This window comes from Papaver somniferum, chromosome 5, assembly GCF_003573695.1.
Source record: "Papaver somniferum cultivar HN1 chromosome 5, ASM357369v1, whole genome shotgun sequence".
NCBI classification, from domain to species: domain Eukaryota; kingdom Viridiplantae; phylum Streptophyta; class Magnoliopsida; order Ranunculales; family Papaveraceae; genus Papaver; species Papaver somniferum.
This window is the reverse complement of record NC_039362.1, coordinates 136,215,152-136,237,579: the sequence shown is the minus strand read 5'-3', so window position 1 is coordinate 136,237,579 and position 22,428 is coordinate 136,215,152. Positions and strand designations below refer to the sequence as shown.

General features: G+C 36.9%; 2 protein-coding genes, 1 long non-coding RNA gene and 1 pseudogene across 3 annotated transcripts; 3 read left to right on the top strand and 1 right to left on the bottom strand.

Moving 5' to 3' along the window:
* Positions 1-1,601: 1,601 nt before the first annotated feature.
* LOC113282836 lies at positions 1,602-5,209 on the top strand. Its single transcript, XR_003327185.1, has 5 exons — positions 1,602-1,960; positions 2,426-2,468; positions 2,796-2,895; positions 4,786-4,827; positions 4,926-5,209. It is a non-coding gene; the product is annotated as an uncharacterized LOC113282836 (long non-coding RNA).
* Positions 5,210-11,593: 6,384 nt separating this feature from the next.
* Positions 11,594-12,176, top strand: LOC113277845 (cysteine proteinase inhibitor B-like). Its single transcript, XM_026526823.1, has one exon. It carries the CDS (start codon positions 11,667-11,669, stop codon positions 12,045-12,047), a length of 381 nt encoding a protein of 126 aa, XP_026382608.1. The 5' UTR covers positions 11,594-11,666; the 3' UTR covers positions 12,048-12,176.
* Positions 12,177-17,272: 5,096 nt separating this feature from the next.
* LOC113279663 (chitinase 6-like) lies at positions 17,273-18,047 on the top strand. The gene is made up of 2 exons (XM_026528336.1): positions 17,273-17,384; positions 17,707-18,047. Exons 1-2 carry the CDS (start codon positions 17,273-17,275, stop codon positions 18,045-18,047), a joined length of 453 nt encoding a protein of 150 aa, XP_026384121.1.
* A 133-nt stretch (positions 18,048-18,180) lies between these two features.
* On the bottom strand, positions 18,181-21,260 carry LOC113282835 (annotated as a pseudogene).
* Positions 21,261-22,428: the final 1,168 nt, after the last annotated feature.

Below are 22,428 nucleotides of genomic sequence, written 5' to 3'. Positions count from 1 at the left end.
CAAGTCCTGAAAACGTGATTTCTGCCCTGTTTGTCGATATGATTCTGACATATCTATAAAACTCATTCCTTTACGATATAATTTTTATGTTGAAGAGGAGTTTCTTAGCTTTGCAACAAGACCAAATTTGTTGAATTTCATCACACAATGATTTTTGTATGGACAGTTAGTAAAAACTTCAACAGGATGTTGCGAGCTTTAAATGCTATAGCTCCGAGGATGATGGCTAAGCCAAAAAGTGCAACTCCATTTAAAATTCGTGAGAGTACACGATTTTATTCTTACTTTAAGGATTGCATTGTAGCTATGGACGGTACACATATCCCAGCAATGGTAGAGAAAAGAAATGCAGCCGTTTATCGGAATCGACATGGAATTACATCTCAAAATGTGTTAGCGGTTTGCAACTTCGACTTGGAGTTCATATACGTGCTCAGTGGATGGTAAGGGTCTGCTCATGATTCGAAAATACTTAACGACGCAATGACAAAAAGAAATGGACTGAAAATACCGCAAGGTAATTTTACTTTTATCTAATGTGAAGTTTTGAGTTTTTTGGTTAAGTTATTTTCGGGTTCTACTTGACGAAGTTTTCTTTTTGTGTTTTATTCAGGTAAATATTAATTGGGGGATGGTGGCTTTACAAACCGACGATATTGTTTAACACCATTTCGTGGCCAACGTTATCATTTGAAAGAATTTTCTGGTACGGGTAATCATGCGAAAAAGGCTGAAGAATTATTTAACATGCGTCATGCTTCTTTGAGGAATGTAGTTGAAAGATTGTTTGGTGTTGTGAAGTCTCGTTTCTTGATCTTTAAGTCTCAACCTCCATTTCCGTATCAGGTGCAAGCGGAGATAATGACAGCTTGTGCAGGCCTACACAACTTCTTACGAAAAGAATGCCGTTCAGATGAGTTTCCGGTCGAGGAAGAGGAAGATATCCATCCATCAACGCTTGTAAATGACGACGAAATTTTGACACAACAAACTCAAGAACAACAACGTCAAGAAGCTAATGCATGGAGAAAGAGTATAGCGGATGATATGTGGGAAAATGTTCGTGAACAAAGGGAGTTAGAATTGTACGGAGACCGTTAAATTGAAGGGAAAAAAATATCTCGTTACACAAAATAATATACTATTGTTACAGAGATATGATCATTTTCATTTATTTTTTTCTTTTGATTAAAGATCAATGTTATTTGCAAATGAGGGTTTATTGTTTCTTAAAAGAGAATGAGTTAGGAGTGAACTCTCTCAAACTCCCCCGAACTCCCTCTAATAAACTCTCTCAAAATCCCTACACTCCCCCAAACTCCCTGAACTCAAAAACACCAAACTCTCTCAAACTCCCTACACTCTCTCAAACTCTCTCAAACTCTCTGAGATTTAAAATACACTCAACTCCCCCGAAATCACTCGAGGACTAACCCCCTGTTAGAGTTTTTAGCTGTTCAAGTCACATGCGCGACAGTTTTTTCACCCCACCCCAAATCACTTGGAGGATGTTTCTCCCCTTATCTAAACAAATATATCTACCCTCCATTTTCTTTCTCGAGATGCATCTTAAAGACTCAAACATAATACCCTAGATTTTATTCCCTTTACATCTTTCATCTCCATCTCTTTTTCTCCGCCTCATCGTCCTAACCCTCTTCCTCTCTGTTGCACTCTTACAATCTCTCAACCAAAACACAAATTAACAGAGAGGACCGTTATTCGATTCACTTTCCTCTTCTTTTCTTGATTTCTCCTTGTAGATCTTTCTGTTCTTCAAACCCCAGAAGAGATCGGTTTTCATTCTCAACTCGCTTTTTGTTTTCTCTCTCTTTTTTTTTTCTATGTGATTTGAGAGGCAAGATTAAGGTTTTGTGATCGAGAGCAGAAGGGATTAATCAAAGAATAGTTGTTGGTAATAATGCCGATTTGAGTGGTGAATTCAAAATCAGCATAAAAGGTAACCTGGAGCTTTAATTAGGGTTTCTTTAATTTGATAATTGATTCGTAAATGCCTGTAAGTGTATGCTTAAGAGCTGATTATCTGTAGATCTAGTAGTGATTTTATATTCCTGGATGGTAAAAGCAGTGATTTGTAGATTGGATTTTGATGTGTGCTGCTTTTAACATAAACCCTAGATTTTTTTTTCTAGATTGGGTTGAATAGGTTTTCATCTGTGCTGTAATGATGTTCAGATTCTATGATTATTTATGTGGCTAAGTATGTATGCATTGATTTTTTAGATGAGAAAGGGTTGTATAGCATAAATATCTCTTTCGGTTTGCTGATATCTATTTCCGATTATTGCCTGGTTTTGGTTTGGCTGTATGGAATTGTAACTTTAACCATCTTTTTATTTTGTTCATTTTTCTTTTTTTGTTCACGAGAATTTGCACTTAATATAAATCAAATTGTTGTGTGTAGGCTTACTTCAAGAGGTTTCAAGTCAAATTCAAGCGAAGGAGAGGTATATGCTCATATGATTTCTGATGTAATTTCTTATATCTTTGGTTGGATGTATCTGATTGTATTGTGTCATTATAATGAATGTAAAGGGAAAGAACAATTATAGAGCCAGAATCCGTCTTATTAACTAGGACAAGCACTAGTACGTCCCCTTCACCAACAAATACATTATTTGCTCAGATCATAGTTGTTACTATTACCGGTGATCTGGTAATGTGTGGGTGCTACAGTTGGAACTATTATTTAGATTGAGTAGACTAGCTAAGGATGTATGTAGGTTCATTATAATGTTATTTCCTCTTACAACTTCTTCATTCACACTTTACAGGAAGAGCATCTGAATTGGACACCTATCTAGCAAATATTTATTTGGTTCCTAGAAGGCTAAAGGACCTGTGTGCAATGTTACTTGAAAGAGGATTCAAGGGGTAAGATTCTTTCACTTCTAACATATTGTGTCTAATCTTCTTGTATTTATCTTGATTTCAGTTGGTTTATTTCTGTATCTTATGTTACCCTTATATTGTGCATAGGATATGTATATTTCTAGGGTTTTCTATTTAAGTATGGATGGGTTAGGATTTAGGCAAGTAAGTTTTCTTCAGTATCTAATTGAAAAGCCCTTGGTCTATGTGTTTTGAATCTAGGTGTTTCCATTTCAATTAACTTTGACATTGTAGCCTGATGAGCAATGGACTGGATTTCACATTAGTGATCACACATTAGTATGATCATTGATCATGTTCTACTCAAACCAAGCATGATTTGTTGCTAAGCCATAAGAAAGCCAATATAAAATCTAGTCACACATTAACTAGTATTATCACTAATCATGTATTACTGAAAACCAAGAATGATTTGTTACTAAGCCATAGAAAAGGCATCACTTGTAGTAAATAAGAGGAAGGATCCGTTGATTGCCTCTTATTTAACAATATCTAACAAGGTATGTTGATCATCAAATCATGACCTACTGATGTTCCAGATATTCTAAATATCGTACGTGCCACTCCGATAACTAGCACAACCCAAAATCCGGAATAGCATTTCAGCATAATTTTTTTTTCTTTCGCGTGAATTTGTATGATAGGTTCCATTACCAGTTAATGTGTTAGGCAGCTCTTGGTGTTGAGGAATGATGTGTTAGGTAACTCTTGGTGTTGATGAATTAAAGTTTTGAGATTGGTGATGGACACTAGTACAAATCTTTACATTGGACACACTTAATCACCGTGTCCATAGGATTTTGGTCATGGATTTTTTTCACTCCAAAAATGTGGCATCAGGTGCCGAGACAAAAAGGTATCCCTATGGCTACATAAACTTTGAGTGGCTATAAAATATGATTTACCATGGCCATAACTCTAAAACCGTGTCTATATGGTACTCAATATTTTTTTTTGTAGTTAAGCATTTTCACTATCACCATGGCCATAGGATCCTTATAGACACACAATTTAATTATATGTGGCTAAAGTTTACCTTAAAGTCACGTGAATTTTATTATAGCCGTGGCCTTTGTCATCAATTGGACACGCAAAATTCATTTTATCATGGCCAATTCATGAGTTGTAGTCACACTAATTTTTCTCAACCATGGACATCTCTATCATTTGGACACACGGAAAATAATTTAACATGGCTAATACATGATTTGTAGTCACGTTTAATCTATGGTACCATGGACATCCATATTTTTTGACACATGATAAACATTTTACATGGCCAATTAATAAGTTATGGCCACTAAATATTTGTAGCATCGTGGCTAAATTTTTTCGAAAGACACATCAAGTGTTTTGAATGTAGCTATTGTTCACCTTTTGGACACATCAAGTGTTTTCAATGTAGCTATTGTTCACCTTTTGGACACATAGGATACCACAAACCATGGCGATAACCTTTATAAAATGACACAAAACGTATTCAACGTGGTAAATATTAGCTTTTAGTCACTCGAGAAAATTTCAATTTTATTGCTCAATTTATCTTCAGGGACCTATTGGCCCCTCTTTTAATGTAGTTAATGGTTAACTTTTACCTACCCTTATCTGAGAGAATATGTAGTCAGAATTATTAATATATCAAAATTGATATAAAATATCTTTTATTAATCACATGAGGGAAACATCACATATCTTTGATAAGTTTAGTAGTAAGCAGAACTCGGAAGAATCACCATTTCAGATGGAGATTCAATAATTAATAATTCACATAGTAAATCCATAGTACCACGACTATATATTTATCTGTAACTAGACTGTTGTACTCTTAATTTTCTTACTATTTCTCATATTCTTCAGTTCCCCATAATGCAGATCCGAAGCTTTAGCAATCTTCTTAATCTTCTTGGTCTTTGGGTATGTCATCATACTTATCTTCTTAGTGTTCTTAAGCTTTAGTCCACTCTCTTGACATCATCATGAAACTCAAATTATAACTCATTACTTTGGAACAGTTGTAGCTATCAAAGCCAGCACTTGTACCAGTCAAAGCTAACACTGATACCCCAGGAACATGGTTCCTTACAGACGAAAGGTTGGGATAGCTGGGCCTGAAGAAGTGCAGGGAAAAAATATTGAGAGTTTGAGACTACAGATAGAGTATGATGATAAACTACTGAAACTGATAGATTCGAATGTCATTCCCGCTGTTAAGCAAAACTAAGAACAAAAGTTCTTCATCCTGTTTGGTGCATTACCTTGTTATGTCGTCATCACATACTACTTAATAGCTCCGAGATGCGCATCTGATAAAAAAACACCATCCCCACATGGAAATGACAAACTCTACCATAAATGAAGTATCCATCTTGACAAACTGATTGAACATAATTACATGTATATGGGTAGACAGTCGAATATATACATACCTCACCTATGAAAAATAGATTCAGTAAACCTCTAGGATATAGCTTGGTCTGCTTTGACGATGAGATTCAATAAATTAACCTTGAGGTGTTGCAATAAGTTCTGGAAGTAACCTTAACACGGCTCTCGGAAGTTGAATCTAATGACAAAACCAGAATATACAAGTCAGAATATATATGTTCTAAGTTTACCTCCCTTTACAGTTTTATGTTTAAAAACATAAATATCCAACACCATGATCAAATTTAACCCCATCGTAGTTCTACTAAGCGTATATTCTTGGGTGTTTCACATACCAAAAAGGATAAAGAAGTTACCCTTTTCCCGATTTCTAATGTTTGAGTGGATGACATATATTCTACAATAATCCTTTTTTCTTTAGTGTCATAACTTGATTTTCCTGTTAAAGCATGACATCGATATGATTATATATAACCCTTCATAGCCGAAAGAGAACTTCAGATAAATAGATAGATTTGATATAAATAAGAGAGATTGCATGCATACTACCAAAGTTGTCAAAGGAATTCAAAAGAGCAACATAAACAGTTGGAGTGAACACAACATGAACTGACCTCTTCTGTAAGCTTGAAATTTTTAACCATCAGAAATGCATAAATATGGAAAAATGCTTTCGCCTAGTAGTGGAGAAAAAGCAAGACCAAAACCTATTTTTGCGAGGGACGGTATCTGGCAACACAGGGACTTCCCCCTCTATGACACAAAAAAATCCCTACATTAAAATGAGATAGAAAAAAGATCAAGTATAAATTTATAGAGAGACCAACTATCTATAGGATGCGTTATATACAGAGGCCTTTTTCTCAGAGTGAGATGTGCACACAAAGCGTAATGTATGTTTTAGACAACTATAGAAAGCCACAACGAATATCTTTACCTTTTTAACCTACAACACCAAGCCTGAACTTCAAAAATTCCCTACTCTTGGAGGATTTTTCCTTATATTGACGCTCATGTGATCAAGTTCATTGGTTTCTGGGTCCCCAATCTGATTTATAACTTGTGTCATATACCTATCCAATTTATGCCTAACCTAAGCTGAACCTTAAACAGCTAAAGAAAGAACCTTCGAATCACTTTTGCAGATACATTTAGTTTTATAACCTTTTGTCGGTCAATAGGTAGTTCAATAAATAGGGATGTAATCCCTCTTTCAAGCATAAAAAGACACTGTGTAGACGCGAATTTTGTGGCAGTTCAGCATTTAAAACAGCTGTTGATTCCAAACTGTGACAATACGTGATTGAGTCAATTATAACCGAAGAAGTGAAGAAAGCGTATCAACAAACAAGAAAAATTGCTTTTGGAGTAGATTTACACCTTACCTGTTCTAGAAAGAGCTTCAGAAACCCATATCAATAGTTCCAACTTCAAGAGTGACAGCATGTAGAGTTGCTTATCACGAGTACTGCATGAAATCTGCCAGCAAAAGATGCACAAGATGAGTTCTAAGATTTCATCTTCATGTGTGGCATACCCTTACTCTTTTAAAATAGAAATACTAATAAACTACTGGCTCACCCAGAACTGTTGAACGTTTTTTGGAATCATCTCATCCTTGACATCTCCAACTTCGAAAAGAGTCAAAATAACTGGACTGTGCAGCACAAGCTTTTCCAGCTTCTCAACATCAGCACTGCCAAAGTCACGTAAAACAAAATAAGAAAATTGCATTATAGCTAAATATGTATATTCATACCCGCTAAAAAGATGTTGTCAGTATAAGCAGTAGAAAAAACTGCAAAGATATAATTTATGCAAGTGGGCAAAAAATCACAAGAGATCAGTAGACTTTCCCCTTCTTAACATCCTTGTCTTTGGGTCTGTACTTCAGCAGCATCTTGAAAAGATGCGTGGCCACAGTAAATGTAAGACAACGTACTAAGAACGCAAAATGGATGGAAAAGTCTCAGGCCAGTCTGGTTTCTCAACATGCGTTCAGTATATTCTTCAAAAGCAAGATCTATATTTAAATACACATCAAATACTCTTGCTGAACAGTACAGATGCATCATTGGAGTCTGGAAAACAAATCCCCAGAACAATCAACCCATCATTCAAAAAAGAAAAATAATATAATTTAAAGTAAGAGATAAGAGAAATGTGAAACTGGGGATCAAAAAATTCTTCCAAACAAGAGACAAGTTCTGAGTTTCAAACTTGGATTTTACTGAAAGCAAGCACCGAGAACCTTATATCTTAATAACCTCTAGATGTTCTAAAATTTAGCTCACCAAATAGAAAAATAACAGACTCAGTAAAACTAAATACAGCAACATACCATACAGATTTTGAAACTCCTTGAATCAAGAGCTGTTATTGACTAATATTCCTCCCCCAATCAAGTATGAAACTGGGTTTCATGTAATTACAGATTCAAAAGCGAACACACTGGAACAAAATCACCTGCTCGGCTAAGAACCGCAGTTAGTTAACACAAAAATTTCCAGACTGAGCTGGATTTGGCACCTAAAAGTTCTCGAATATATACATCATCTGCAAAATGAGATCATCCTGCTAATTTTCTGAGTCTTTTCTATGCGACTTTTGCAACCTTGTTCTGTGAGATTCCAGAAAAAAACTGCTCATAACTGTCCAGAAAAGCATTGAACCCTTATTGAACTAGTTGAAGTTGAAATTGTTAAACCAATTGTAACATCTCTTCTTTCCCTTTCATCAACGAAGTGGGTCTGTGTTTTCTAGATTTACAAGGTTTTGTTGAGAAGAATTCGAAGGCCTGGTGATGGACAGAGTTGGGGTTCACTGATAGTGTTGCTGCTGGGAGGAGCTTGAGAAATCATCTGAGAATTATTCAAAGCGCTGAGTTGAATTGAATCCGGCGAAAAAGAACAAAATAGAAGAACGGGTTTGAGGCACAAACTTATTATATGGGTGGATTTCTGGTTTATAAAGACCAGATGTTGCTGGTGTTTGCACTCAAATCCAAATTCATCCACCACCCAACATTACTGATCTGATGTAATTTGAAATCCGCGTAAAACCCATCCCTCAAAGATTTATTTTTTCTTCGAAGATTTTGATTTTGAAATCTAGGGTTTGTTTTTTCAGCTCAACATTTTTTACTTTTGTTTTGGAATTTAGGGTTTGAAATCTACAACTTCCATACGTTTTTTACATAGAAATTGAGAGCGAAAAAGAGATTTGGCGGTAGTTAGAGATTTGTGGGTTAGGGTTTTCTTCTGTTAGGAGGCGGAAGACGACAGAAAGAGTAAGGGAGGAAGAGATGGGAGAAACATTAGAAAAACTGAGGGAACCGAGAGAAAAAAATATTGATCGTTTTGTATAAAGGAATTGGACGGTAAAGATTTGATGAAATGCATTCATACGGATTATGAAAAATCTATAGACGGTAAAGATTTGATTTAAGACTGTCATACGGATCAAGGCAAGTGTGTTTCTTTGTGCTTTCTCTTTGTGTTAATAAGAACTCATGTTTTCGGTTTAATTATCAACCTTCGACATGAAAAAAATTCAAAAAAAAAATTAATAAATTTAGGACATTGTTATCGACATTCAGATATAAAAAAATCCAAAAAATATATAAGAATGAATCGGGAAAATGAAAAATGAATTCGATAATTGGTGTGCTTCTTTGTGCTTTCTTTTTGTGTTTTTCTGCTTTCTCTTTGTGCTTCCGGTTTGAATTTCGACTAGTCGCATAGGTCATGAAGTAATTTTGACAAGTCATACAGGTCATGAAGTAGCTTTAAGTTCACACTGGTAAACTCAGGTTATAAGATTACTAGAGATGGACCACGAAATTCAGGATGGTTCTGACTTTAAACTTAGCTGGATACATCATCGAAATTGATATATATGAAGCTCAACGTTAATTCGAACTACAAATGTGGTATAACGACATACAAGTAATACCTACGAAGCTGTGGGAGAGTTCTAACTTCAAACTTAGTATGATACATCATTGAAATCGATAAATATGAAGCTCGATGTCGATTCGAACTTCAAATGTGGTATAACGACGCACAAACTATGAACCAAGAAGCTCTGAGAGGGTTCTGACTTCAAACTTAGCATGATACATATCGAAATCGATAAATATGAAGCTCGGTGTCTATTCGAACTTCAAATGTGGTACGACGACATATAAACTATGAACCAAGAAGCCCCGTGAGGGATCTGACTACAAACTTAGCAGGATACATCATCGAAATCGACAAATGTGAAGCTTAGTGTCGATTAGAACTTCAAATGTGGTATAACGACATACAAACTATGAACCAAGAAGCTCCAGGAGGGTTCAGACTTCAAACTTAGCAGGATACATCATCAAAATCGATAAATATGAAGCTCAATGTCGATTTAAACTTCAAATGTGGTATAACGACATACGAACTATGAACCAAGAAGATCCGGGAGGGTTCTGACTTCAAAAGTAGCAGGATACATCATCGAAATCGATAAATATGAAACTTAGGAGTTAAATCAAACCTGGCCGGGAGTTGACTGTTATAAGTCGGAAACTTAGTAAAAACGATGAATCCAACCATTCGTAGGTAAGATTCCATCGAGACATTTTTCAAAACCTTAAACAAACCCTTTTTTGGCGACTTTGATAAAAAAAGTTGCTCCGAGATCGAAACCTTAAACAAAACCTTTTTACAACTTGCATCCAATGTAGCTTGTGATCGGTTATACTTTGATTTTCAAAGTAGCTTGTAACCGGTTATACCACCTGCCATCTACTAATGACTACAACCATGGCTAGTATTTTAAAAGTTAAAATTCAATCTCATGTGTCCAATGGATCCGACGCTATGGTCACAATTTGTTTTTCATATAGCCATACCATAATCCTCCCAAAAAATAAAGAAATGGTGTAACCATATGTCAATGTTTTGTCATGTTTGATTAAATGTATCAATTCGTCAGTACATGTGTGTCTAATAAACCATATATTATGGACACATAAACAAACCAATGTGACTAAATAAATCCTTTTTCCGCCACGGATTAATAGGTGTGTCTATTGCCATCCTACAATTTCGACACATACATAATTATTTAATGTGGCCATATACGCATCTATAGCTACATATGATAGGATTAGACTGAAAACTATGACCAAACGATACCCTATGGATACAGTTGATGGGTTTAGGATTAAACCCATGACCAAATGGTGCACTATGGCTACATGGTAACACAAAACGTGGCTATAGTTATATTGATGACATGTAGTCACACAAATAACCTGAAACGTGGCTGGGCTGTAAACAAAAAAACGTGGCCTATGTGAAGATTTGTACTAGTGGGAAATGACATTACTAAAACTTCGATACGTTGTATTTCTACTAATATACAACACGAATAACCTAAGTTTCGACCATATTGTTTTAAAAAATTTAGTTAGTCTAAACTTGTTATCTTCGATTGCGATATTTGGCCTATTTTATCTCCCTCCTCTCCTTTTCCAGGTGATACATGTTTTTTTATCCAACCAGATTAAATGAAATATTTAAACTACTTCTTTTATCCTTTTTTCGAAGTTTATGTTTTATTTACTTAATTTGTTTCTTCTTTTTTATTTCGAGTCTTAGTTTCTCTAAGGTTAGTTATTTTACCGATTTTTGGTTCCTTCATGTTGTTTTATCAACCCCTTTTCGTCTTCTTACACTTTAGTGGTGTTTATTTTGACTTTACAAGTGGATTTGTCTTGATTGGAGGGTTTTCTCCAATGGACTTTAAAATACAAAGAATCAAGGTTTGAAATTTTTTTACCAATTATAAAAGTTTGAACAATTTACTCGTTCACAGGAGTATATGTTCTTTTAAGAAATTTCTTTTAACTAAATAGTTAGTGAAAAAAACGTCGTACCGACATGAAGCGCCATGATGGGACTACACGGCCCTTAGCATTCCTTTCATTGTCTAATGCAGTATGATGGTGCAATATTAGCTTTTGGTCAAACAAGGACTATGGGTTTGAGATGAAACTTCCTCTCGTACCAATAACAAACGCATCCAAACATGCTCTATGAACCAATTAGCTTTTGAGTTTTTTTTAGCAAAAAAAAAATAAAATAAAAATAAAATTGCCATATTTAACATGAGTTTGATCAAATTCCTCGTGACATTACACGTTACACCCACCCACCCGCATTACTTCCCTGCCTGCCCCACCGTAGAAATCCAGTCTAATCCAGTAAAATAAAAACTCGTGCCTGCCTCTATATATTCTCTCCATAAACACACTTCCTCTATAAATCCCCTATCTACTCTCCCTCAAAAGCCCATCCTAAAACTTAGTTCTTCTCCAATTTCAGTCCATGGCTGCGCTACATTCTTCTGCATTCCTCACTATCTCCATCCTCCTATTCATCTGTTTCCTATCATCAGCAGAGGCTCTCGGAGGAAAAAAAACAGGAGGAAAAACTGAAATAAAAAATGTGAAGTCAAACAAAGAAATACAAGATTTGGGGAAATTTTCAGTTGATGATTATAATCTGGCTTACAAGAAAGGAGACAAAGGACGTTTGATATTCAAACAAGTTGTTAAAGCCGAGAAACAAGTTGTTTCTGGGATTAAATACTTCTTGAAAGTTTCTCTAATTTGGGAGGGTAAACCTCATTTGTTTGATGCTACTGTTGTTGTAAAAGCTTGGGAAACACCTTCTAGATCTGTTGTTAGTTTTGGTCCTGTTGATTAATTTAGGGATTTTAGCAGGGTTTGGATTTCATGTAATTGTGTGTGTTTAATGCTTGAAACTATAAATTATGTTGAGTTATTAATAAAATTGGTGAGATTTGCTCTTCTCATCATCTTCTTGTGATTTTCATGCGGATTATGAATTTTTTATTTTTTTATTTTTTTTAATAGAAAAAGCTTAGGCCTATAAGGCACTGAGAAGCAAACACAACAGTAGGGATTGCATTGGTAGCAGATGTGCTACTTAACCTGCCATCATAGCTTTTACGAAATAAAGCTAAATTGAAATGAGCAAAACAAAAGATACATTTTCTAGTTTACACCTTCATGATAGAGGAGTTTGAACCGAACTAGTGTCTCCGTTACCTCAGATGATATAGTGACATTGGTGTGGGGTTTCCCGTGGTATGCGTACAGAATATATCCCCTTTTGTGAAAGCGTTAAAGTGCGATATTTTTCAAGTCAGCAGAATTCAAAGTAGATTCAACTGTGCATTGACTGGTGGGTGGATCATGGATGGATATCCATTATATGTGTCCTTGGAAATTTGTAGGCCAAACTTCCTTTTAGCCGGTATTCACCATTTGAACCGAAATAGGTTCGGCGTGTTCTGTAACGTTCTACTAACTTTTTTTTTTGATCGGCAAAACGCGTTTTCTAACATTATACCGAAGAAGATCCGTCCTCCGGAACAAAAGATACAAAAAGTCAGGCATATTTAGAAAGGTTTAAAAATACTGCACGCAGATTGCATTGAAAATGATAACCAAACTGTTTCTTTTATGATTTATAAAGGGGATACCAGTTCTACTAAGTGCTGATACCGTTTCATATAGGATAAAAAGATCCCACCAATTCTGACCGTTGGATCGATGAAATGGTATCAACATTTAGTAGGACTGGTATCCCCTTTATAAATCGTCGTTTTTTTTCGATGATAAGAAAACTACAATTAAGAACACTTCGTGGCACCCGCACGCTGTAACGCCTGAAAACACATCCATTTCCCCTACCTTGATAGTCCAGCAACAAATGTTGTTGTAAAGCTGGTATTTAAAATGCTTACCAAGTTAGTGCGAGACATTTTGGCCGGCAACCCTCAAGTTATTGAGTGTACTTGTGCATGCCAAGATTTGGTTGTCCTCTAGTTATTGCGTGTGCATAGCATTTCACCTCAGATGACCACAAATTTAGTAATCACCAGGTCACCAAATGTCAACACTAACGACCACGACCTTTAATCAAAACCCCGTGATAGAATTTTGAGCTAGCTGGATCCCATGAAACTGTGGCCCCAAGATAAAGGAGGAGTGGTATTAGTGAGTGCCGCACCAACTAGTAGAATCACCAATGATGAAAGTCTCTGTTGAAACTCACTCACTCGACTCTCGAGACCTCTTTAGTTTGGTAGTGTTGGCCCTAGTCCTGTCACTCAACCAGAAAATGTTGGGGATGAATGCGACATTCTCGCTACAACACCCTACCAGAAATGATATTCCATTGCGAGCCTTGATGCTCAATATGCAAACCCAAGTGGCTCAAATAGTCAAATTAAACTCCATAGTTGAAACTGTAGAAATAAAGTACACGATTTGCACCACGTGTAAGCACTTCCCTTTTGGCTAGTGCAGATATGCGGCAGCAACGAATGTAAAAGCCAACTACCCCTTTATAATAATTGTTGCTGGAATGATTTTTTTGTTCTATTTTACTTGTTCTCCGTGGAATTTGTACTCTAGGGTAGTGCAGTGGTAATATATCAGATGTACACGTGGTTATTTTTAACAAAGTGACACACTATAGTTGGCATGGTCAGCGAAGCACAAAGATTGCGCATTGGAGTATTACCGGCCAAGTCAGTGTTCAACCATGTTGGCGCTACACTGCATAGACCGTAAAGTGCTAAGGTAGTGGTAACCTGCAAGGCCAATGATGCGCAAAGTTAGCGCTATACTATAGAGTTAATGGCCAAGAAATGAAGCTTGTTGGCCGACACAATAAAGCTTCATTGAAGAAGACAAGACCAAGTTGACAAATCAACATGCGATGTTGGCATTGAGTCATATCCATGGAGTTGGCTCAAACTCAAGGAGGATGCAAGAGTGTAGACTGGGCCAAGAGTTGGCATATGCATTAGTCCAAGGCTGACCAAAGCTTGGACGGTGCAACCAAGCTAGTGATGCAAGAATATGCATCACTCTTGTCAAGCAATTGGCTAAGTAAAGAAAGAACAACGCATATGAGCATATGGCACATGGAATCAGTTGGAAATCATATTGGCGTGAATTTGGCTTAGCTAAAGAGTCCTAGAAAGTTCAGATCCAGGCCATACTGCAGTTATGGGCAAAAGTAGTGTATTATGGCTCAACTGGCGGTTATTGGATTTACAAGCATGCCAAAGGTGTGAGACAAAGGTGAACGGTTATAAAGTGTGTTTATAATCGTATTAGAGTGTCCACAACCGTTTGGGACAGGTGTGGCATGATTTGGCAAAATTTAAAAAAGCTAGTCAGTTATGCACACTTTAGGCGGTTATGAAAAACACCCCTTGGATACTTGGATGTCCAAGGCTTGTGCCAACAGTTGCAAACAAATTTTGGCTTGATCCTAGTAGTATAAATAGTCTAAGAATCAATAATGTTGGTGTTGTTCGTTTGAGAAAAGAACCACTGATGTAGAGAAAGTTAGGCGTTCACCAAAGAGGGTGAATGGCCCGTTTAGTCCATGAGTTAGACTATGTTATGTAATCTTCCTTTGATGTAATAAAATGAGCTAACTGTGTCATGTCTTTGTGTTCATTGTCTTAGTGATTTGTGTGACCTTATCACTTGGTTTGATGCATGGCAAAGATCTTATGCTTTTGAGGGGATAAAGAGTTAGAGAGAAAAGAAGATGAAGACTTTCGTTGCGTATAGCCTTAAGAGTGAAGGAATATGCATACTTTGATGCAAGTGTGCAATGTTGAGTACTTGTGAGTGAAGTTGATTTACTGAACCACTTAGTATTGACGGTCATGTCCCATGAAAAATTTTAGGTTGTTAAATGGCCATGTGATACACACCAAGGTATATGAAGAGGAAGAAGCACATAATCATTCCGGATTGGATAAGCACAACATCCTAGTATCTACTACCCAAAACACCGATCAAGGCAAATGGAAAGTTAGAATAAATCAATGGTCCTAAGTATGAGACAACCTCTAGTACAACACACGCGGGGATATCAGAATATCAGAGTGAGTGGCCCCCGATATCATAAGACTTGCAGGATACTCAAAGATCGTGTTGGGATTAAGAAGTAAGGAAGTCGCGACATCATACAAATCCTATAATGAAGTCGGGACTGATAGATCGGGAGGATCAAGTCTTCTAGCCCGATATGGGTACATCAACTTAGATACTCCTGTTAAACATTTTAAGCCAATATCGATCCCTGAAAGCAGAGACCAGAACACCATCGTACTCCGCTTGGCAATTGAGGATTCCGGGCCCTAATCCTGTACTAACCACTAGATCTCGAACCAAAGCACATTCTTTACTTAATGCCCAATGTTTAGCCCTTTGACGCTTGAGTAATTTTGTGCATCTTGCATGGTCCTAAAAACACAAATATACAAAAATATTAACACATATTGGTGAACTGAAATAAACAAACAAAATGGATCATAATCAGTTAAAAATTGAATGCTAAGAAAAACAAGAAAAATCCTACCCTTGTCTGATAGACTTTTGCGGCCCAGGAATCTTTATAACCAAATAAGATTGAAGACTTATCTGGAGCCTCTCCCCAAAGCATTTTGTTCTTCTTCGCTGGCAACGACAATTCTTTGTCTTTAGGAATATGCATTCCTTTCGGTGCGGGCTCCTTTATCGGCTTCTTTTCTTTCTTTTGTCTTGGAGGTGCATAAACAACTACCTCATTTCCTTTGGTATTTTCTCCCTCTTCATCATTTTCTTTCTCTTCCATTTCTTCCTCATTCTCTTCATCTTCCTCCTCATCATCATTTGCTTCCTCTTCCTCCTCTTAATCATTTGATTCCTCTTCCTCCTCTCCACCATCACCGGTTTCTTTAGATTCTTCTTCATCTTCATCATTATTAGTTCCTCCCTCTTCAATTTCATTTGCATTGCTTTCACGATTAGTTTCAACTCAAACCTCTTCTTGATCATTATGTTCAACTCCTTCTAACTCAGCTACAGATTGAGCCACAGGTTTCTCCCTCAACTTAATTTCAAACCTATTCTTCTTCTTCATCTCATCCTTGTGGATACCTCTATTTTGAAATCCTAAGTGTTTGTCACCACGAGGGGTGGGCGTATGATCAATCGGGGTTAAGTTATTTCCTCTCTTTTTCCTACACAAGCATTACAATTGATTGATTAACTAAGAGCATAACAAATAATATGGAAAACAAAACACAAAGATATTCCTGAGTAGGATAAAGTACGGTTGGTAACCTGCTTAATTTACAAACCGGACCAAGGTACGGTTCGTAACTTGGGTTTCCATACCAACCGCACCCAACTTCGGTTGGTAATTCAACAAATATTTGGACCCGAACATAAGAAAACATACACAGAAAAATATACGGTTGGTAATGTGTTTAAGTTACAAACCGGACCCAGGTACGGTTCGTAACTTGGGTTCCCATTCCAACCGTACCCAACTTCGGTTGGTAATACAACAAATATTTGGAACCGAACATAACAAAACATACACAGGAAAATATACGGTTGGCAATGTGCTTTAGGTTACCAACCGTACTTTCGGGACGATTGGTAACTAACGTTTTGCTACGAACCGTACCTAAACCTAATTCTCAATTTTTTCAAGGTACGGTTCGTATTTGGGTTGAAACCAACCGTATGTTCTTCAAATTTTGCAGGTACGGTTGGTATGTGGGTTATTTCCAACCGAACCCCACATGCAAGTTTCAATTTCCAGTTTCAATTTCGACCCAAAACCCTAATTTTTCATACAAAACTAACTTAAATCAAACACAATAGACTAAACACTAACTGGGTTTTTCGAAACATACCTTATATAAGTCATTGTGCATGATTTTGATGGTTGGGGAGTTTCAAATTGATGTTCTTGACCTAATGGAGGATTTGGTTTATTAGAACCGCTACAATCTTCAGCAACCTTCTTCTTCGACATCTCTAATATAGTTTCAAATCAACGATTATCAATTTTTCAACTCGCCGATTAATCGAAGAAGAACGATGAAAATAAGTTTTAACAGTGGTGGAGAAGTGGAGAAGAAGATGAAGTTTAAAAACAAAACTGTTTTGAAAATATGTTTTAATTGGGTTAATAATGGGGAAGGACAATTCAGTATTTTCAACCACAAAAACAAGGATAAATTAGTCCCTTTGAGGTGAAAAGGGTAATCTAGTCGATTGACAACCCCATAGGACACCCCCTAACCAATTAGAGGGACACTGCTATCACCCTTGCCGCCCCTCTACCATTCCTTGCCGCCCCTATACCAAGGTTGGAAAAAAAACGCCGAAGTTCTCGAAAGTGTTTTGAACACTGCTTATTATTGGAACAGCATTTCACGCCTGTGGTTGGCGACCACGATTGCTATATATTTAGTGGTTTTACCACTTAGCGTTGTGATGCTCTAACACTTTGATTTCCCTTTCTGACGTAGAGTTTTGCTACAAAGAAGAAATAAAAGCTCCAAACAAAGATTATTGTGATGAGAAGGACACCGAAAATCCATGTGTCCCTGGTAAAGAATACTACGGCCGAGGACCATTTCAAATTGCAGGAAACTACAATTACGGGCCTGCTGGTAGAAGCATTGGTTTTGACTGCCTCGGCGCACCAGAAACAGTTGCCAATGATCCTATCATCTCATTCAAGACGGCATTGCGGTATTGGATGACTAATGTCCATTTATTAATAATTTCCGATGATCAGGGATTTGGTGAAACAATCCGAGCGATCGATTCTTCGGAATGTAATGGGGGTAATCCGACAAAAGTCTAGGAAAGAGTCGATTATTATACAAGTTATTGTAGTCAACTTGGTGTTGCACCGGGGGTTAACCTAATGCTAATGCAACTTAACAATTAATGGGATTGCTCCAATATGTGGATCAATAATTTGGCCAATGTTATAAATGTCTACTTTGGGTGTTTACTGAATAAATGATTTTCTTTTTCTAATGAAATATTAAAAATGTGCCAAGGAGGCACAAAAAATATAAAAAGATTAAAAACGAGGTGATTGTCAGAAAACCAATCAAGATGCATAAATTACAGAATCATCTAGGAATGTTCATTGAACCTGTTGTAACTGTACCAAAACTATATTCTTCAGGATCAACAGCAGTGGCACAAGTGATTGTAAGGAATTCGTGTGTCTCAATCCCTCTCAGACTCTCAAGCTCTGTTGTTATTTGTCTCATTGTTGGCCTTTCAGCACCCTTCAACTTAAGGCATCTCCTGGCAAGCTCGGCAACTGCAACAATCTGTTCTAGTGGCCCTTCATTTACCACTCGATTCTCAACAAGTTCGAACAGATTGTCTTCTTCCATCAACGAAGTAAAATGTGCCGCAAGATTTCTATGTGGTCCAGATTCTTCAGACCCCTCTGAAAAAACGGGCTTTTTAGCTGTCAGGAGCTCTACTAGAACTACACCGAAGCTATATACATCACTCTTCTCTGTCAGTTGGCTCGTATTGAAATACTCCGGATCCAAATATCCTTTTGTCCCGAGCACTACTGTGGCTAATTCCTTCTTGTCCAAAGGAATCAACCTTGATGCACCAAAGTCTGCAATTTTTACAGTGTAGTTTTCATCTAAAAGTATGTTGGAAGACTTGACATCTCTGTGAATGATTGGTATAGAAGCTTCGGAGTGTAAATAAGCAATTCCACTTGCAATTTCCACCGCAATCCTCAACCGGTTTCCCCAAGAAATGGAAGGCGTTTGAGTGGATATGTTGGAAGAGGGTGCCATTGGATATGTATTCATAGCAAAGCAAGGGAACTTCGGTTTCCAAACAACATCCTAAGATCCTCACCACGTTGCGGTGGTGAATCTTAGTAAGAATAGCAACCTCATTTATAAATTGCTTATTTTGATCCGGATCAGCTATTTTTGACTTCTTAATGGCAACCATACGACCGTCAGATAAGGTTCCCTTGTAAACTGTTCCATATCCACCTCGACCAAGGACCAGACTCTCATCATAATTGTTAGTGGCTAATCTTAGCTCTTTTTCAGTAAAGATATTTGATGTCTCGACACCACCTTTATGTAACACTAATTGTTGTTGTAGTAATAAACCACCATTTTGCTGATAGAATTGTTTGCGTTGGTTGATTAATTTCTCTCTCTTCCAGAACAAGTAGTATAACCAATAGCTTACTAATAGAACCAAGAGCCCCAAACTGATACCTGCACAAAATTACTATATGAGTCGAGTTATATTATGCATTTCTCGGGGTTGAGCTATTATGCTTGTCGTGTAACTGTGTTTGAGAATGGAGACTGCTTTGAAGCAACAAAATAAGGGAATTTAGCTGTGTATAACTGATTGGGGCATTTTCTGGAATCTGAATAAACAGGGCACGTTTCCAAAGTGACTCTTTTATTTTACTCCCTCTGTCAATATATGATTTGTCCCCCATGTTCCGGTCAAAAAACGTCCCCATTCAATGAATCAATTTGCACTGAAGTAAGTGGAGTAATGTAATTAAGAAGGTGAAACATACCAAGAATAACTTGTAGTTTTGGAAATTGTTCAGCATTTTTCGTTTTTGGATAAGGTTGTTCAGCATTTTTAGGACTAGAGGCTTGTTTGTTGTTGTTGTAAGGTTGTTTGGCATTTTCTGGACTAGAAGCTCGGTTGTTGTTGTTGTAAGGTTGTTCAGCTTTTCTAGTGCAGCCTAGCCCATCGATTTGATGACTGCCCTTTGGACAAGAACAGGTCCCATATTTTTCATCCCCACACTCTGTTAAGTTGAATTAACAATGTTTCAGTTTTATCTATTCAGCAAAATTGGAAATCCAACTTCGTAGTGAAATCTAAGGACATCCAACAAATGACAGTAAGAAAACTAACGATTTTGTTTCATGACCCATTATTTGAAATCACATACCTATGCATCCAGGACTGACATAAGGGTCACCCCTGTAACCTTTGAAGCAAGTGCAGCGATATCCAGCATTATTGTTTAAATTGTTACAGTTAGTGTTTACCTGGCACGCAAATGTGGTCGGATCTTTCTGTGCTTTTTCACATGTGATATTGTGATTTGAATGTGAAGCACATGGACCCGACCGGCACCCCTGACCACAGTAATGATAATTCGTACCGCAGTAGCCGAACTGGCTGCAACACTGATCTGCTGCACAACCACAATTCTGTCCGACAATGGACTGTGTTAAGAAACCGACAAGAAATCCGATGACTGCAAAGAGTTCTAAGTACCCCATTTTTATCTGGAAATGAAGTAATAGAGAGTATCAGAGAAAGACAAGATGACATCTTAATTAGGCACCGCTGCATAAAATTTTCCTCAACTTTTTAATCAAAGTAATAAATGGTAAATTTTCTGTAACTTTATCTCACCTCTGTCCATTATGGTAAATTTGCTCTAGAAAATTGTAACTCTGTGATTCTTTTACATAAAATAATATCGTTTTATTGATAAAAAAAAAGAAGAAGAGAACGTTAACGTGCAAATTCAATTCGGATTTGAGGCAGTACTTTTAAATCAAATGCAAATGGATATTGTGAGTTCGAATTATATCACATTAATCAATCCCTGCTTTGACCACCAATTCTTCTATGTAGAGAAAATTTGTGGCCAAAACTAAACGAAATATGTTATTTCGATTATCAATTCCTAATTCAACTAAAACCATTCAAAATTAAAACAAATATACCGTACAAAGGTTTTGCTAGAGCAACTTACGTCCAGTTTTGTGGCAGCAATTTCTTGTTTTTGATAGATTCTGCCTTTCCCAAACTGAATCACGGCATCAAGAAAGGGGCCACGCGAATAGAAATCCTTCCCAAAGCAACTACTACTGGTTCTACTAAATATACCCCATTAAAATAATGCTGGGGTTACAGTACCGGAACGGAAAATTGTAGCTTGAGCGATCGCAGTACAAGGAAGAGTATTCAATAATTCACAAGTCGGTGAGATATTTATTGAGAAGTCCCACACTAGTCTATCAATTCAATTCACAGATACAGTAAGAAGAAACGACTTCTAATGTTGACTTTGACTATTACAAGAAATGAATTTTCTGATTCAGTAAGAGATGGATCGATAATCCTGTACTTTACATCCTAGTTTTCCTCCACACAAATTGAATGCCTTATCTTAATTAGAACTAGCAATAGTAATTTCAAACAACTACACAGAATACTGGCGATACTATTCAATTCCCTCTTTTCCACCCGTTATTAAGCTCCCTACAAAACTACTATATATATATATATATATATAATTTTGTGTTTTTTCTAGTCAAACTAGACTGCAAAAATAATTATTAACCACGCAAGTTAATGATCACGGGTTTGGTGGTGGGCACAGCATTGTGCAATGCATATAAATGAAAGGGTCTGAAGTAGCGGTACAAGGTTGAATTTCCGTAATTCAATCAAGATTCAATCTAGGCTTTATTAGTGGGACAAAGAAATAGACGTACCTAGCTTGGCATAGTTATAGATATTGTTTGACAGGGTATTGCAGAAGTGATGATAGAATTGAAAAGGAAACGATTTTGTACGTCTATTTGGGGATGAATTTTTATAGATATTGTTTGATATATTGATAGACGCAGTTATGTGTGTAATATATCTCAATTATATATGTTGTTAGTGCTTGATTTTGTACTTATTCGGTTATTTTATGTAATTGTAGGTGTTTTTGGAAAAATAAGCTTTTGCGGCGAAAATGGCTCAAAATGTGGCTTTTGAAACTCCGTAGATATCGTACCAGAAGCACCCCAGAAGTATGTTGGAGACACCCCAGAAATACCCCGGAGGAACCCCGAAAAATTACTACGCGCAAAAATTAATATTTCCACCGCAATTACTAAATGGACCCCCGGAATGGATAAGGGGGGGTCACCTTCTTCCCAAAATTAAAATAAAGAGTAATGCAGTTTTCTACATATTGAAAGAATTTGGATTCGACGTGACTGAATGAGATTCAATCACAAATTTTTGCTGGACTTGAACGGAGTTAACATGCTTGATATATCTCTCAGATTCAAAAGAGTTGGGCTGAATCTTCAGTGGACAGAAAACAAAGGTGTTGTTTTCACGGGTCTTTGTTGGGAATGTGTTCCAACAATTCAGGGAGATTAAAGGCCAGCAAAGCTTCCCCAATTTTTCATATT

Coding starts and splice junctions, on each gene's coding strand:
- LOC113277845 (XM_026526823.1), top strand. CDS start 11,667: ATGGCTGCGCTACATTCTTCTGCATTCCTCACTATCTCCATCCTCCTA.
- LOC113279663 (XM_026528336.1), top strand. CDS start 17,273: ATGAAAATAAGTTTTAACAGTGGTGGAGAAGTGGAGAAGAAGATGAAG. Junction 17,385..17,706: donor TAATGGGGAAGGACAATTCA/GTATTTTCAACC, acceptor TTTCTGACGTAG/AGTTTTGCTACAAAGAAGAA.